This window comes from Panthera tigris, chromosome A2 (assembly GCF_018350195.1).
Source record: "Panthera tigris isolate Pti1 chromosome A2, P.tigris_Pti1_mat1.1, whole genome shotgun sequence".
In the NCBI taxonomy this organism is placed as follows: Eukaryota; Metazoa; Chordata; class Mammalia; order Carnivora; family Felidae; genus Panthera; species Panthera tigris.
Window position 1 is genome coordinate 89,876,745 of NC_056661.1, and position 18,196 is coordinate 89,894,940.

The following is an 18,196-nucleotide window of genomic DNA, read 5'->3' on the forward strand; positions in this document are numbered from 1 at the left end:
ATCGCCAAGAAGGACGATACTGACCTACACAGATCTGCTGGTCCTCACAAGTGTAGTTATGATAACTGGTTTGTGTGCATCTTGCCAGGGAGCGTGCACCACAGTTTAGGACCAACGGTATGCTTTTCAAATATGGACTATGACCCAACATGTAATATAAGTGTCCTCTAGAATAATGCAACCTGGACAAATCAAATGAGGTCGACTTTCCTCGTCCCATGAGCTAAATCACTGAGTTAATTTGTCAGATTTGGAAAAATACGCTGAGTTAAGAACGCAAAGGAAAAGTGTAAAATATTGTCTTTATGTTTCCTGGGAACTAAAGAAAATGGGCTGTAAAAGAGAAAGAAGTGAACAGGAAAAGTGGGGGACACTGGTCATGCTAAGACTAAATTGAGAGAGACAAGTGATACCTGAATCTGTTCAACCGGCCACAGGTAACGCCTACAAGTTTAGAGTAGTATCCTGAATAGGCTGGATGGAGAGAAGACGGGTATGTGAAACCCAATACAAGCAGGCTCTCGCAGTCAGAACCACAGATCAGTGGAGATTGATGCTATCCCATGGTAGCAGCAGGGAAAAGAAAGCCAAACTTGGAGCTACCATGACCAAAACAGCAACCGGGATTTAAGGAAAGCTTGAGTTGAGAGACAACAATATGTACCTAAATGATTAGGATAGAAGAATAATGAAAATCAGCTTTCTATACAATTATTTGTGACCTTTTTAAATAAGAGTCCATTGTAAATAGCAATAGGGAGAAATTGGGAGCATTAGGAAGACACTAGAAGCAGATGCCTGCATATATTCTCAGGACTGCTGCCTACTCCATTTCGATATTGGGCCACTGGGTTGATCTCTGTGGGCATCGGTTTCCCAGGCATCTAAAATGCCCCCAGACCTCACAGAGGGCAGGATGGGGACACTAAAAAATTAACCATATCTAAAAAGGACAATAGTATCTGCAGCCCTTGGAACTCTGCCCTGACAGTTAGCCGCCCTATCCTGCAATGCTAATCTAGCCCCATCAGTGCGGTAGAGGCAAACAATTATGGCAACGGGAGGAGGCATCTTTTGGTCCTTATCAGGTCTGGCCCATCGGTGGGCTTTGCCAAAATTAGTGTGGGTTACACATCCCATTTAGTGTTTAATGGCCATCATCGCCTCAAGAAAGCATACTTTATTAAATTCAGCAGGGATGATATCCTACTCCTTCTTCCATCCTTAGAACCCACCAGAGGGCCTAATCCATAGAGATACAGGAAGTGATTCTAAAGAAATTATTGAGCAGAATTTCTTGAACACTGGAACACAATGAAGTCAAGGATTAATTCCATTCACTTTTCAGAACTCAAACTGTGAGAGCAGCAGTTGCCCCCCCCCCAACCCCCTCAGAATGGGTTCCTCTGATGGGACCTCACCACTGGTGCTCCCATCCAGCCTGAGCTGGGAAATCACAGATATCATTGTCAGGCTGCATGTGACTGGTGCATTGGTCGATTGCACTCAGCTTCCTGATTTCTACTTCCATAGGAAAGGAAGGAAAACAAAGTGGCTAGCTGCCAGCTATAATGAGAAGGAGGCCTCTGCAGGGCGAACACTCACTCCCAGCGAGGTAAGGCCCCTCCTTTTACACCAGGGCCTCTCACCAGGCGGTAAGGGATTCTCTCCTGAGGGTACACGTCTTCGTCAATAAGCCCACAGTTGCAAGTTTATGTCATTACCCCTGTGGCCAATTTGTCATACACAAACATTAAAAAAAAATACACAGCTGCTCTAGGCACTCTTTTTCACTGTAGCCTTGCTTTCTCATTGTAAATTTTCACTGAAGTGTAATACACATGCAGAAAACCGCATCCGTCATAATTGTGCAACTTGATGAATTTTCACAAACACCCCTCCTCCCCCATGAAACAAGAACCCGGATCAATAAGCAGGAAGTTACCAGCACTCAAGAAGGGCTCTCACGCTTCCTTCCAGGCACTAACTTCCCACATCCCCAAGAGGGAAATCCATCCTGACTTCCAACACCATAGATTATTTTTGCTTGGTTTTGCCTTTTATACAAGCAGATTCAGACAGTGTCCACTCTTTTGTGTCTCACGCCACTCTTTTCTTGCCTGGGGAAAGGGGCCTTTGTGTAATAGCAGAGCACCATAATTTCATGCTGGTAACTTGGGGGTGACTCGAGGAGAAGAAAGCACACCCCGAGGCTGTGTCATACGAGGGCTTTGTGTCACTCTTTGTCTTTTTTAAGATACAGATAAAGTCAGAACCAGTTTAAAAGTTCAAGCTAGGCAAGAGACACGTTAGTCCTGCTGGTTGAAAATCTATGCCTCCAGTTACAGCTACATGGTAGAAGCTTCCCGCATTTAGACGTGTGCTAAGACAGAGGGATCAGTTCTCCCTGAAAATCATGCAGGGCCTGGAAAAGGAGGCAGAAGGCAGCCCAGGCTTGTAGGCACAGACACTGAAATTACCATGGAATTTAAAGAGTAATAATCATTACAGCCACAAGGGCCCAAACCCTTTGTACCTGAGGCACTGACTCCGCAGGACAATGAAAATTAAGATGATCTGTGGACAGAAACTTAGACATTCTGCTCTTAGTGTACAAGTCAGCTAATAATGTCCTAGTCCAGTCTGACTCAGACCAAGAGGTGCCCAGCCCTCTTTCAGTAAAACTCAGTATGACAGGAAAGGATCAAGAGAGCAGGGATGAAAACGTGTTTTTCAGGAGAAACGGAATAAATCAATTTGCTAGGAGCACCTTGCATCTTTTTCGTAGGTGATTACTTTCCACTTTCTCCTGGCATTTTATGGTCTCTATCACCCATAAATGCCAAACAATCCAGAATTTACTGGACACCTAGGAGCTTTTAGGTCCTACTTTGCATCATTCGGCAAGCCAGTGATTCCCCCACATCACATAGCTCCTAAACGTTAGCCAGGAGAAAATCAGCGTCATAGAGGATTACTACCAGGTGGTTCTGTTCACTAATTGAGAAAATTAAGACTAGACAGTCAAAAGCATCAATCCTGAAACAGCACTGGCTTTGAACCAGAGGTGGTTATGTGGAGAGTCCAGAATACCCCCCAGTTTCATTGGAGCACATGGCAAATTATCCTCACTATCAAAAATTTTACCAGTAACTAATCGTCATTGAGCTAATGTTTTGTACTATTGCATTTAATCTTATAAACAAGCCCATGAGAAAGGCACTGTTATTGTCTCCATTTGACACACATGTAAAATGAGGGACAGAAAGGTAGTCATATGCTGACTATAAAGTACACTTAAACATTTGTTTGACTACAGGGCCCACATTGTAAAACACTGACTTTCAAACTTTCTTTTTGACCATGAGCCAGTAAGAAATTATTTTACATTGTAACTGAAAACATACACTCATATGCACCCAAAAAAGTTTTAGAAGATAATCCTCAGCCTTACTACGTGCCTTAGATCAGTGTTTGGGCATTGTCTACTCTCCTTTCAATTCTTCTGCTTCCTTTTAAAATCTCGTTGCCAATTCACTAATGTATTTCATGACACGTGAACAGCTTGTGATCTTCAGGTAGAAAAAACACTGATCTAAGTAAGGCATGATGCTATACTGCTTTCCCAGGCTTTTCCTATTTGATTCCCTAGGAATAGATTTTTAAGAGCATACTGTTAAATATACCTCTAGTGGTGTGCTGGTAAATGTTTAAGAACCAAACCTGTAGGATTTGTGAGGCCAGACTGACTGTAAATGTTTACTAATTTCTGCAGTGTAAGTACTCCCATCATGGCTAATTTGATGTTATCAACGTGGTATCACTGAACACAGAATTGGAAATAAATATGTATAATTGGCCCTGGACACCTCACACCAGACAACTAAAGCACATCAATAATTTTCTCTAAAATTTTTCAACAAAGAAGAACTGGAAAAAAAAAAAAAAAAGTTTTAAAGTCACATCAGAGACCAGACAACTCTATCAGGCTGGAGATAACTTGTCAATGGCCCTTAATTGCCCGGCATATAATCATCTATTTGATGAGGTGAGGATTATCTTAAGCCCCGAATTTCACAGTGGCTGATATGCACAAGTTGTTTCTATTTGAGTACGGAGTTCATAAGTGCTGTAACTTGAAGAACACCGGTTAGGCCCTCATACTGAATTGCATGTACACTGAGGTATCTAAAATTCCATGATTTAAAACGTTTCTCTTGTCTTAAGACAATGTTTTGGCCCATTAAAAATTTGAGCACCCCTAAATGGTTAATAAACTAACATGCATTAATGTGCTAAAAACTGACAGCTTAATATATCAGATTGACTTCACTTGTCATAAGTAAGAGTTTTGAGAAAACTGGAATTCTGGTAAGAGTATAAAGGCAGGGATGACTGGAGTAGTTGCATGTCTAGGAAAAGCCATCCATAGGCAGGCTAACACAATGGGAACCATCATGAAGCCTGGGTCCATCTGAGATTCTGGACAGAATCAGTCATCTATGGAAGGGCATGCCTGAGCAGGAGGAAAACTGTAGGATTAAATAAAATAATTGACACCTAATATTAATCACAGTTTCTGGCATAAGGTAGGTGCTCAATAAATTTTAGTGTCTTTAATGGGAAGGGAATTGGAACAGAAGGGAGGTTCTATTCAGGAATCATTTAGTGACACGTGACAAATTTCAAACTGACTTAAGCAAAAGAGGAATCTGCTCTCTCTGGGAAATCTAAGCTGGATTAAATAGCACATATGACATTGTTAGGTTTCACCATTTCTCTATCTCTTGGCTTTACACCTCAGGCTCTTAATTCATGGTGGTAAGATGGCTGCCAACAGCTCTGGGCTTATATCCATTTCTCTACATCACTCTAACAGAAAGAGGATGTTTTTCTCCTGGTAGTTCTAAAAAAGTTTTCAGATTAACCCTAGTTGGCAATGACTTGGTCACAGACTCATCCCGGAACCAACTGCTGTGGCCAGAGACATATCACATTCTGGTTACTCATGGGTATCACCTATCAAGCCAGGAATGGATTCACCTTGCTTTATGAACATATGTATTGGCTCCCCAAGAGAAAATGTGGTACAGTTTCTAGAAAAAATTAGAAATGGATGCTAATTAGTCAAACTACAAAGAAAAATCCCTTTTTGTTCTAACTAATGACAATTTTGCTTTAGAACTAAAACTTCCCCCAAATTTACCACATCGGATTCAGCAAGTCAATTCAGGAGTGATATTCAAAATGTTTAACAACTCGTCTCATGTTATGAAAATGGACAGGAACCATACTCTTGGCGCTGGAACCTAGAGACCCTACCGTGCCAGAATTTGACATTTTTATTGCTGGGTTATGAGGAAACTGGGAGAATTGGTGGAGATACACCAGAGGAGAAACTAGAGCCACCAGGAAAGTGGAGGAATATTCAGAGGGCTTGGTGGATTTACTGTTCACCAATTACATGGAAGTATTTTAATATTTTAACAACCAATCCAGTTGTACCACTGTGTTCCAGCTGTGTTTCATCCTTGACAAAATCTATTAGCAGCTATATAGTAAAAAAGAATGTGCTATTGGCTATTACCTGTCTTACTGTCAGAGGCACGGCCTTTGAATTATGAGATTGTTCTTTTAGCAGAAGTACTGTAGAAGGTGCAAAAAGGTTTTCAACTAACAGGATCTAGGATGGATGCAAACATATACAGAAAGAAGTAAAATCAAAGTACAATAGACAAAATGGTAGTGGGACTCATCTTTTCTAACCATTTTTTATTTGTGACAAATATAGTTTCCCTGAACTCATTCTAACAATGCCTGGCAGCTGGACTTAACAGATCTTCTGTATTAACCCATGCATTTACCATTTCTGGTGCGCTTCACTCCTTCCTATACATTTGAATTTCCATCTGGTGTCATCCTCTTTGAAGTAATTCCTTTAACATTTCTCATAGTTTAAGTCTGCTGGCAATGAAATCTCTCACTTGTAGTTGCCTGAAAAATCTGAATTTCACCTCAATTCTTGAAGCATATTTGAACTGGAAATAGAATTTTGGGATGCCTGACTGGTTTCTCCCCCCAAGAACTTTAAAGATGTCATTCCATTGGGTTATGGCCACCACTATTTTTGATGAAAAGTGAGCCTTCATTCATATTGTTACCCTGCACATATGTGCCGTTTTACTCTGTTTTCAAAGTTTTCCCTTTACCTTAGGTTTTAACAATTTGTCTATGATTTGCTATATGTGGTTTTATTTGTATTTATCCTGCTTATGATTTGCTGAGCTTCTTGGTTTTGTAGCCTTATGCTTACCACAAAGTTTGGGGTATTTTCAGTCACTATTTCCTCAAGCATTTTTTTTTCCTTCCATTTTTTCTCCTCTCTTTCTGGAACTCAAATTACATGTGTATTAGACCACTTAATATTGTCCAACTGAACATTGAAGCTTTGGTCAATTCTTTTCAATGTCATTTCTTTCTGGTCAGATTGGATCATTTCTTATCATCTATCTTCCAGGTTTTTATTGACTGTTTTCCCATCTCCAATTTGTTGTGCCCCCTCACACACATTTTATATATTTAAATACAGTAGTTTTGTGTTTTTTTTATAGTTTCCATCGTCTCATGAGATTTCTCACCTATTCACTCATTTCTTTAAATTTTTGAACATATTTACAATAGTCTACTTACAGTTCTTATCTGCTAATTTCAAAATGTGAATCATTTCAGGGCCTATTTCTATTGAATGCTTTTTCTCTTTACTCTGGGTCACATTTTCCTGTATTCTTATATGTCAAACAATTTTTTATGAATATAATTTATTGTCACATTGGCGTACATACAACACCCAGTGCTCATCCCAACAAGTGCCCTTCTCAATGCCCATCACCCATTTTCCCGTCACCCCCAACCCCTATCCACCCTCAGTTTGTCCTCTGTATTTAAGAGTCTCTTGTGGTTTGCCTCTCTCCCTGTTTATAACTATTTTTTCCCCTTCCCTTCCCCCATGGTTTTCTGTTAAGTTTCTCAAGATCCACATATGAGTGAAAACACATGATATCTGTCCTTCTCTGACTGTCAAACAACTTTTGATAGCATATTGGTTATTGTGGGATTATACTGAAGGCAGTCTAAATGATGTCATCTTCCTTTAAGAGTTTTGAGTTTTGCCTTAGCAGGCAGTTAAGTAACTGGTGAATAATTTTAGTTTTGTTAGACTTAGTTTTAGTCTTCTTAGGCCAGGTCTTTTCTAGATGTAGTCCTATGACATGTCCCTTGTTCCTGAGCTTGGCTCTTAGTTGTAGAGCATAGCCTTTCTGGAAATTTGACTGAAAGTATAATAATGCCTGGTGTGGTCTCTCCACTCAAGGTGGGTTAGAGTTTCATTAGTTTTCTGATATGCATGACCTCTGATATTGACCTTTATCTCAACCCTCTGTAGGCAGGTGATCCCTGCCAGGCCTCAAGGAATCTCACCCCATATATGACATGACTAACCTTTGCACCACATAGATCTCATTCTCACCATCTCTGTGCATCCCTCTGCCCTACAAATTGCAATCACTTCAGAAGCCAAGAACTCTAATCTCTGCCTCTGAGGTCAACGAGGCTGCCCCTGCCCCAGGGCAGAATAGTGTTCCCATGTAGAATGTTGGGAACTTCACAGAGTAATCATGGCAATTCCTTCATGTGTTTCTTTCTCTCAAGGATCATAGTTTGCCTTATACACTTTGTCCATTTTACAGCTATTTTCAGCTGGAGGGCAGATTCAATACCAATTACTATGAGTGGCCAGAAGCAGAAGCCAGCTATAGGTATTCTAACAACTTCATTTAGCACTAGGCAAAGATGATGGTCTTTCAGATGTTTTATCTTTTACCTACTGAGGAAAATTTAAGAGATCCATATGATATTTTGGGGGAAACATATAGGACATATGTTGATATGTGTTCTCTTTTGTAAGGCTTTATTGGGCAATAATGATGAAAGCTTCCTTAGATCCTAATTCTATATTTACTTCCCACTACTACCTTAAACAATTTGCATTACAAATTTCTCTCTCTCTTACTCTCTCTTCTCAGCAATAGATAATGTAATTCTTTCTCACCAGGCAGCAGTAAAAGTTAATTCATTGTATACAAGAGAAAGGACTGTATACACACAGGACATTATTAATAGCAGTCACTTGATAGATCACATGGCCAACTAGTAAAAATGTTCTCCCCTGAACAGCATTCCTCCATTTCTTCTCCTTTGCCATTTTGTCCAGAGCTAGAGGGAAAGCTTTTGACAAACCCAGTTTCTGTACTCTCTGTTCATGCTGACAAACCTATAACTCCTCTTAGATTTGGCAGCTTCTAAGAGGAAACGGACAAAGGTAGACTGCAGGGAATTTGGGGAGGCTCCAGTTCCAAGGCTTTGTAATGAGGTTAGGAAACTTGAGGATGAAAACCAGCTGAAATGGCAACACACATACTGCCCTCACACACACGCACACGTACGCACACACAGGAAAATACTGCGCACGTTGGTGTTTCGAACAAGAAAGATTCACTTTGAATTTTTATTCACTCACTTTGAATAAATCTTTCATATATATTGTACGTGGAATGAATCAAGTTAGTATTATTGATTGGAAGTAAATTAGCAGCAATTACCCTAAGGACCCAAGTTTAACACAATTGTACATCTGTTTGCCTACCTCATAAAAAACCCTTTTTTCTAAATTCAGAGGATTCAAGGAAATAGGATTTGTGACTTTGTAGGGGGCAGAGGGGTCAAAGTTCAAATAGTGGGCATTTCTCCTTTTGGCCTCATCAACCTCTCTTTCCGGCTCTCATCCCAAATGGCAGCATCTCCATCTTCCAGAGAGCCACCTAGGGTTTGGGGCTGCTTCTGTCTTCTCTGTGAACAAAACAGGCTCACACATCAAATCTAAATACATAGGCCTGGCCTCCACTCTTCCGCCTTGTCATTCATGCATCATGGAACCTGACCTGTAGGTCCTGTGTTGTTTTACATTTTTCCTAATCTCCCTGGGACCACCATTGTGTGTCCTAACCTTTCCAATTTCTCAAGCGCTCTCAGCTTTTCTAGTTTTACTGCGTATCTTTTTCCTTAAAGCAATTCAAAGTCACAGGAAAATTGAGAGCTATTTGGGTCAAGTTTCTCTAGTGCCAAAGTTGCATCTTGACCTATTATAATGTCACTTTGGGGGCGGGAGGGGGGGGGCGGTAGTGGTCTTCTCAGCTATCTTCTTCATTCCCTGCAGAGAATTTCTAAATTATTTTTCCAATCCTCTGACTGATCTCTCAAAAACCTACATGCTCCTTGGAATTTATCATTTAACCAATATTTGACAAATTTATATGTGAGGCACTATGGGAAGTACAGAAATGTCTAAAGCACTGTCCTTGATATCCAATAGCTTACAATCTAATGAGGAAGAAAGAAAGAAAAGAACAAGTTGTTAAATTTGAACTTAAAAAAACTATGCAAATAAATATTAAAAAATATGATCATCATAAACATAGCACAAACTATGGGAATTCAGCAAATGGAATTAGACCACCTTACAGCTAAAGTAATTTAAGCTAGAAATTTTAAGTAGATTTGCTAAAAATGATTGGATTTTAAATAGTCATCTGGGGGCGCCTGGGTGGCGCAGTCGGTTGAGCGTCTGACTTCAGCCAGGTCACGATCTCACGGTCCGTGAGTTCGAGCCCCGCGTCAGGCTCTGGGCTGATGGCTCAGAGCCTGGAGCCTGTTTCCGATTCTGTGTCTCCCTCTCTCTCTGTCCCTCCCCTGTTCATGCTTTGTCTCTCTCTGTCCCAAAAATAAATAAACGTTGAAAAAAAAATTAAAAAAAAAATAGTCATCTACTCACAATAATTTCTTAAAGGATTCTGGGAAAAATACATCTGTTGCACAGTAAAAATAAAGGAATTAGAATGCGCATGACACATCCTGCTATTAAAAATGTCAGAAAGCTACAACCTCTGTTTACCCAATCGAAAATGGCCGTTCAGGAACAAAGACCATGTCTTCTATTGCCTATAATTCTGGCAGCTAAAAATTTTATAGCTAAATTTACAATCAAATTTCATATGCTGTCACTAACCCTAAAATTTCTGCAGATCTTAAGGGTTTCTTTCCAGGGGAGAGTGGGCATGGTGGCTGGTGTTAGATCTTCCCTGAATAAAAGACTTATTCATTGAATCAAACTGGATTTCGTTTTCGACACTGTGTCCCTGGGCAAAGTCAAGAGAGGAAGGAACGTACACATTAGCAAACGCAGAGTATACAAATGCTTCTTGCCCACGTATTCCAGGGGTTATATTCACAGCGAACCTCTGAGATTCTATTAATGCACCGATTAATAAAACATCGGTGAGCAGGTTGCCCGCAGAGAGGGCTACACATGCTTGTTTAGAGTTGACACATCACTCATCATCCCTGAACAGAGAACTTTGAGCACAGAGCTGCAGTCCTCCCACTGCATATGAATGTGGCTGCAGTAGGGAGCCTGTTTATCTGGGGGATGTGCCCCTGGCTGATTTCTAATGAAAGGAACCTGAAAAGAAGTGGCTGCTGCCCTTTCCCCCAATCCGATAAGGTGTTACTCACAGATAAACCGTTGCATTAAATTAAGCATGTTTGTCTGTTTTTCAATGCTAAATTTTGATTTCCTGTTCTTTTAGTTCTTAGGGCTTCATTTTAAATAATGCTAAGTGTCTTTAAATTATTCATGGCCCTACGGTCTTAATCATTTTAAATTTTGCTTTAAGGAAAAGGTAAATAAGAAAATATTAAGACAGTGTATTTAAGCATTACTCTAATTGATTTTTAATTTGTAATTCTCCAAGACTACATTAAAAGTTACTTAAAGATGCCTCGTCAGAAGGCTTAAAGGAAAAAGATTTTACATAGTGTTGTTGTCAGTCAACTTGTTTTTAAGATCTGTATATCTACTTTTTAAATGTATATGATATACGTAATATGTAATGGATTGCATTTAATAACAATTACCATGTTAAAAGAAACCCATGGTAAACTTATTTGGAAGATTTTCATAAATGGCGGAGATAGTTGGTAGAAACAGACACGAGTTCCTTTCCGTCCCTTTTGGCATAAAAACACCTAAGCATTTAGAATGTTATTCGACAGCAGGCATAATGTTCACTTGCTTGCAATTACAGTGTATATTCTGCATATCCAGCTCACGGCCTAGCACACACAGAGTAGGTGTTCAATAAATATTTCATGAGTGAATGCGTCTCTGATGCTTTGAAAGAGGATAATATGCATGTTCCTAATTTAGTATTCTCCTCGCTGAAGCTTTCACTGAAGTAAATGTAGGTCAGCCTGAGGCCACATCTCTCCTACCTTCATAGGGGCCCGCCTCAGCAGGTATTTGTATTCCTTCCAAATACAAAGGAAGCATTTTTCTCTGGCAACTTCATAAAGTAGTACCTACAGTTCTACCTGTTAGTAGTTCTACCAGCAAAGTAATAGGAAAAGAGCACCTTGAGATGACAGGGTGGGCGATGAAATAAAAGAACCCCTTTCTCTACTTTAGTTCCCCTTTACTATGCCACAAATAAAATAGTCAAGAGTCATCTGCAAACATACTAGTCATGGATGTCCCTGTCCCTTCAAGGAATTTTTGTTGAGTATCTTCTGGATTGCAGGCAGACATTATGCCAGGCCCTGGATACACAAACATAAATAAAATACAGCCCCTACTTGTGAAACAGGTAGACTAATATATATTATTACTTTCAGTGTAATGCGATGTTGCCTTTCAACTTGGCTTTGGACAAGAGGATTTTCTTTCTTTTTTTTTTCTCTTAAGTTTATTTATTTACTTTGAGAAAGAGAGAGAGAGAGAGAGAGCATGAGCAAGTGGGGGAGGGGCAGAGAGAGAGAGAGGGAGACAGAGAATCTTGAGCAGGCTCCATGCTGTGAGCACAGAGGCTGACATGGGGTTCAAACCATGAGATCATGACCTGAGCAGAAATCAAGAGTCAGACGCTTAACCAACTGAGCCACCCCGGCACCCTGGCCAAGAGCATTTTCTTAAGAGAGAATTAAGCTTTCCATAAACTGTAAGGTCGTCTTTACTCTTTGAGTAGTCAAACTTTCTACTGACCCAAGAGATACCTACCTGTTTTTCAGATACACGGTAAAGTTGTGTTGATGACCTTCTTTTAATTAGCTCTTCTCTTTTATTAGACACATAAAACAATTATTTTATAGAGCAATTTCTGCTTCTTTATCATTCATGATAATGATCACAGTGTCTTTTGCCTTCCATGGCAGTGTTGCTTCAAAGGGAATTACACACAGAGATCAAAGAGAGACCAGAAATTGATATGAAACATATATATATATATATATATATATATATATATATGTATGACAGTATAAACTTTTTTAAAAATTTATTATTAGGGGCTCCTGGGTGCTTCAGTCCATTTAGAGTCCAGCTCTTGGTTTCTGCTCAAGTCATGATCTCACAGTACAGGGGATTGAGACCCGCATTGGGCTCTGCACCAACAGAATGGAGCCTTCTTGGGATCCTCTCCCTCTTGCTCTCTCTCTGCCCTCCTCTCTCTCCTCTCTCTCTCTTTCAAAATAAATAAATAAACTTAAAAAGATTTTTATTATTAGACTTTCTAGTGCCCCGTGGCAGATCTCCCGGAGAGGCTCTGGGCTCACGCTGCGCGTCCCAATGACTGCTGCTGTCATTGCTGAGGCTCACACCTAAATAAACAAAACAAAACCCGGATGACTCACATGTCTCAAGAAAACAATCTATCACTTGCTTCATGCAAAAGGAACAGAAAGCATGTGGAAAGCTGGGCTTTAAAGGGCACTGCAGGTGTGCCTGGGTGGTTCAGTGGGTTAAGCGTCTGATTTCAGCTCAGGTCGTGATTTCCCGGTTTGTGAGTTCTAGCCCTACGTCACGCTCTGTGCTGACAGCTCGGAGCCTGGAGCCCGCTTCGCATTCTGTGTCTCCCCCTCTCTCTGCCCCTCCCATGCTCACGCTCTGTTTCTGTCTCTCAATAATAAACAAACGTTAAAGAAAAAAATTTTTTAAAAATAAATAAAGGGCACTGCTAACATGAGAAGGGAGAAATGTCAAAACTGTTAAAGTACATACTGAACTAGTTCCTGTCTCTTTTTTTATTGTTGGGTTTTGAGTTTTTTCTTCACGCCTTAAAAATCCTCAATGTTGTGCCATTTTATTTATTCCCAATGAGCAAAGAAACGAATAAGAACTATAATAGTAATAGCAAACATTTCTTGAACTAGCTACAGTAGGAACATAAAGCAGGATTTGAGCAGAGAAGGAAGAGAGGCAAAAATTCTTGGCCTTTCCTGGTAGTGATTATTGAGTCTTTAATGATAAGTGGGTGTTTGCCAGACAGATGGGTATAGAAGGGCATTCACGGCAAAGGGAAAAACATGAGCCACACCAGGCGCCATCAACATTCTAGAAGTCCTCTCAGGTAAACATAGTTCAGTAACGGCTGACGTGCAGAGGTAGGAGGGAGCAGACGGGTGAACAGTAAGGCTTGACAGCTAGCCAGGGACAAGATTCTGGAGCACAAAGAAGTCAATCCTTCAACCTAGAGGCTGAAGGAAATCGGTATAGACTGGTAGGAGATGGGCCATTCTGAGTGGCAAGTAAGACTGCATTCCTCGAGTGCCTCCTCGGGTGGGCCACCATTCAGATGACGAACATTTACCGACAAAGCTGACAGCACACAGCTGGTGTGGTTTTCGGACATCCTGACCAAGTGGAAGACCAGCCCGGAGGACCCCCTCCCTCGTCAAACCCCACCAATACACAATCACGTACAAAAGCAGGAGAGCGGGCAGGTACACCAAACCGCACACAGAAACACGCAACAGCACCCTGTCAGGAGAATGTTCCAGGAATCTCTGCCATCACCTGTCACCGGGCTCTAAAAATAATAAGCTTACCTCATCTGGGGAGAAGGGCGGCGCACAGGCGGCACGAGAGGGCCGGCTGGTGTTTGCTCCGGTGCTAGGTAGGTAGGTAGGTAGGTAGGTCTGCTGGCTTGTGTACATGCAACTGGGCTACTTCACACCAGGATTCTGGAATGTTCTCTAGGAAGACCCCAGTCTACTGTCAAAAACATGATTATCACGGCAGGGCTTTGCCTGCATCCTTGAAGGTGTGTTATGTTCTACCCTATAATGTAAAAAGAAGCTTGACTTCTGGAAGCGTCCTAAGCCACAGTCTACTGCACAGACCCCACCACTGGTAATCACTACACCCCTCTGAACGTGAGGCCACATCAGGAGTTGCCTAACGCTGGCTGGAGGAGGCAGCTATCGGCGGCAATTGGAACTTTCCCCCATTACCTGCAGTCCAGGTGATACCATACAAATTTGAAAATGTTGTACTTGAGTAAGGTTATCTTTTCCTAACTGATAAAAACGTGCCTTGGGGGCCGGCAGCAGGTCTGTAGAACCTCCTGCGATGGTCGGTCGTGTTAGTGAGAACAAGAGCCTAGCACGGAGGGGTTATAAACAAAGAGGTAGCGTTGAAGGAAGCTAATCAGGTAAACTTTACAGGACTTAGTGGCTAATTAAGGGTGGAAGCGGGGAAAGTGGGAAGGGCTCAAGCTTGCAGGTTTCCGGCATGAGCACCTGGATACAAAGAAGATCCAATCGCAGAGATAAGCGGGAGTCTATAACCTACAGACCTTGAGGTGTCACAGGGATGTGTAGGCAGGGCTGTTTAGCAGGCAGCTAACCTAGGAATCATTTCAGTGAGAGCTGAAACCTTGACAGTGGATGACCGAGCCTGGGGTGGGGAGGAGGTGTTCAACAATGAAATTTGAGATGTAGAAGAAAGAGAACAGAAACCTAGGAAGCTGGAGCAGGTAGAAAGTAGTCAGAATTTCAATGAAGTTCAAGTCAAATGAGGCCTACAGTGGGGTTAGTGGATTTGAAAACTTAGCAGATCAGTAGTAGCTTTTTCCAGAGCCGCCTTTTTTTTTTTTTTTTTTTTTTTTTTAGAGCAGTGGAGGCAGAATCTTGATTGCAGCGGGCTGAGAGTATCTAGAATAAAGGAAGGACAGGAATGTGATGGCAGAAATGCAGAAACGGTGAAAGAGTCACATGGGTGTTTTGTTTTGTCCCCAAATGGAAAGAAAAGAGTGAATAAAAAGGGCTGGTCTATAAATGTAGCTGAAGGAGAAAGGATACAGATTCAATCCAAGTTACTGCCCTACCATTGACTGACCAGAGTCAATGACCAAGTAGGTGAAGTACTGAACTTGGCATTAGGAAAACCAGAGTCTAAACATCACCTCCATTCCAGGTACACTTTGACTGGTCGCTTCACTGTTTTAGTCCTCAGTACCCATTTCTGGGAGATGGAACCGCTAAGATCTGCGTCACCATGGGTTGTAAGGGCTGGGTGAGAATCCCTGTGGGGAGAGTGCCTGGTGTAGTGGTGCAGTATGTGTTTACTAACCGGTAATTTGAGTCATGATCCCTTCAAAGGTCTGATTGGGGACCCTCAATGTAATCACTGATGTTTTCTTTACCACTTTTGTTCATATAATTTTTATCTCTTTAGGAATTTGGTAACAGGCTCTGTTAGTCTGTTCCTCCCTTATTTGAAGGACAGGCCAAAGATCCAGTTTGGAAATGAGAGAGGAGGACTAGCGGGCAACATTGGCTTCATCCATTGATATCTCCCGGAGGTACAGAAGCAGGATTCATGAAGATGTTGACAAGACTCCAAGTTCTCATGTTAGCTTTGTTTTCAAAGGGATTTTTACTCTCTTTAGGGGACCATAACTTTCTGAGGAGGGAAATTAAAATAGAAGGTGACCTTGTTTTAGGCGGTCTGTTTCCTATTAATGAAAAAGGCACTGGAACTGAGGAATGTGGGCGAATCAATGAGGACCGAGGGATCCAACGCCTGGAAGCCATGTTGTTTGCTATTGATGAAATCAACAAAGACAATTACTTGCTACCAGGAGTGAAGTTGGGCGTGCACATTTTGGATACATGCTCAAGGGATACCTATGCATTAGAGCAATCACTGGAATTTGTCAGGGCATCTTTGACTAAAGTGGATGAAGCTGAGTATATGTGTCCTGATGGATCCTATGCCATCCAAGAAAATATCCCACTGCTCATTGCAGGGGTCATCGGCGGCTCATACAGCAGTGTTTCCATACAGGTAAGATTGGCCAGCACTATTGTTAAAATGCTATGTCTCTTTGGTTTCATGTCCTGGGGAAACAAAAAGAAAATATCCTGATAATTGCCTTCATGGATAATATTAAAATATAATCGGTTATTTCAGTGGGTATTTGGTAATACAGGCTTGCAGACGTAACATTTCTCTAGCGATGAAAACTGTTTAGAAGTGTATAGGGTAGCTACTGTGGCATAACAAACTATCCCAAAATTCAGTGACTTAAAACAAGATTTATTATTATAATTTATAATAATTATAAATTGATCTGAATCTAAATTGATCTGAAGATCAGCTGGAGTGAGCTGATCAAGGTGGGGTTCAGCTGTGGGTGGCTCTATTCCTGGTTGTTCCTTATCCTCCACCTGGAATTGCTGGGCTAGCTCAGACGTGTTCTTCTCAGAGCAACGGCAGAGGTGCAAGGAAATGCAAAGTTAACTGCACGGGCCCCTTCCACGTTTCTGCTTTATCATTCCTTCTAACATCCTGTTAACCAAAGCAACTGACAGGGCTCAGCCCAGAGTCGAGGAGCAGAGAAATATGTCCTGCCCACAGGACAAGTGCTATGAAATTACATCACAAAGGATGTGGGTATAAGGTGACATGATGATTTGAAGCCATCCATACAATCAACCACCAGAAGAAATAGCATCTAAACTCTGGGGGTTTTTTTACACTAATTTTTACTAAAGCATCATTTTGTTCAGAGACTAACCGTAAACAGTTTCTCATGGTGCAAATCTGAAAATGTATGCAGAAAAGCCAGTGAATTACTACCATGGCGGTGGGGGGGGGGGGGGGGTGGTGGACAATTCAGCCTGTGACTTAAATTAAGATAAAAAGTTGACAATTGGATCTTATAATTATGTTAGAAAAAGAAGGAACACATTATTCAAACTCTAGCAAGTTTTACTCACACGGTCACAGAATTTTAGAGATGGAAAAGAGCTGAGAAATTACTAACTCAACCTTCTCATTTTCCCAAGTCCCAGAAAGACTGGTTTCATGAAAACTCCTGTTGGTAGGTAGCTCAAGAGCTAGAACTCAAATCTTATGTACTTTTGTGCTCTTTCAAGTGTTCCATATGGTTTCTATATGTTAGCTGCCATTCAATCTTTTTTTTTTTTTTTTTTTTTTTTTTTTTTTTTTTTTTTTTTTTTTTGGTGAGAGGCACGAAGGTCACAATAATAAAAGTCCATGGCATGAAGGTCACAATAATAAAAGTCCATGATTCCAAGAGTCATGTTCTTTGCCTCTTACCAAATTACTATAATCAAAGCCCCAAGCACTAACGGAAGTCAGATTACATTCATGTTATCTTTAGATGTCACAAACCACTTAAGTCGACTCTATTTGCATTGGAATAACCTTATTTCTATCTCCTAGATTCCTGGCATTTAAAATTCTATGTACAATTCTGTGCTGCTCTAAATGAGCTACTTCAAATTTCTTTCCTTCTTCAGAACACACCCTCATATTATGAGTAATTAGGATAATTGGTTTTTCATAAACACCCTTTGGCTTCATTAGGTGGATAGAAAATATTGCACATCTCAAAGCATATTATGTTAATTTTGCCACTATCTCTATACTTGGATCAGGAGAGACGGGATTTGCTACTTGAGAAGAGAGAATTAAAAATATGTATCTGTCATCTTTCAATAATAATCTCACCAGATGGGTGCCAATCATTTTATAAATATTTATATTATACCTGATATTACCACTGGTAAGAGAATATATATATGCTTTTCTGACCTTAGTTTCTTCAGTGCAATAAATTACACTCTACACCAGATGTGTAAATACCTGTTTAGCCAAAGTAATTAACAAACTATGCCAGGCAAATAGATTTTTTAAACTAATTTTACTCTTTTACTACCTATGTACCTTCAAAAGGCGGGGGGGGGGGGGGCAAATTGTTTTATTAAAAAAAAAAATCTG

The 18,196-nt window shown here is 40.8% G+C and overlaps 1 protein-coding gene across 1 annotated transcript in view; it reads left to right on the forward strand.

Moving 5' to 3' along the window:
* Positions 1–1,396: 1,396 nt before the first annotated feature.
* Positions 1,397–18,196, forward strand: part of GRM3 (glutamate metabotropic receptor 3) — a 112,134-nt gene continuing 95,334 nt past the window's right edge. The window contains exons 1-3 of the mRNA XM_015535133.2: positions 1,397–1,615; positions 14,009–14,060; positions 15,837–16,234. Of these exons, the coding sequence (XP_015390619.2) occupies positions 1,397–1,615; positions 14,009–14,060; positions 15,837–16,234 (669 nt within the window). The remainder of the gene's footprint in view (positions 1,616–14,008; positions 14,061–15,836; positions 16,235–18,196) is intronic.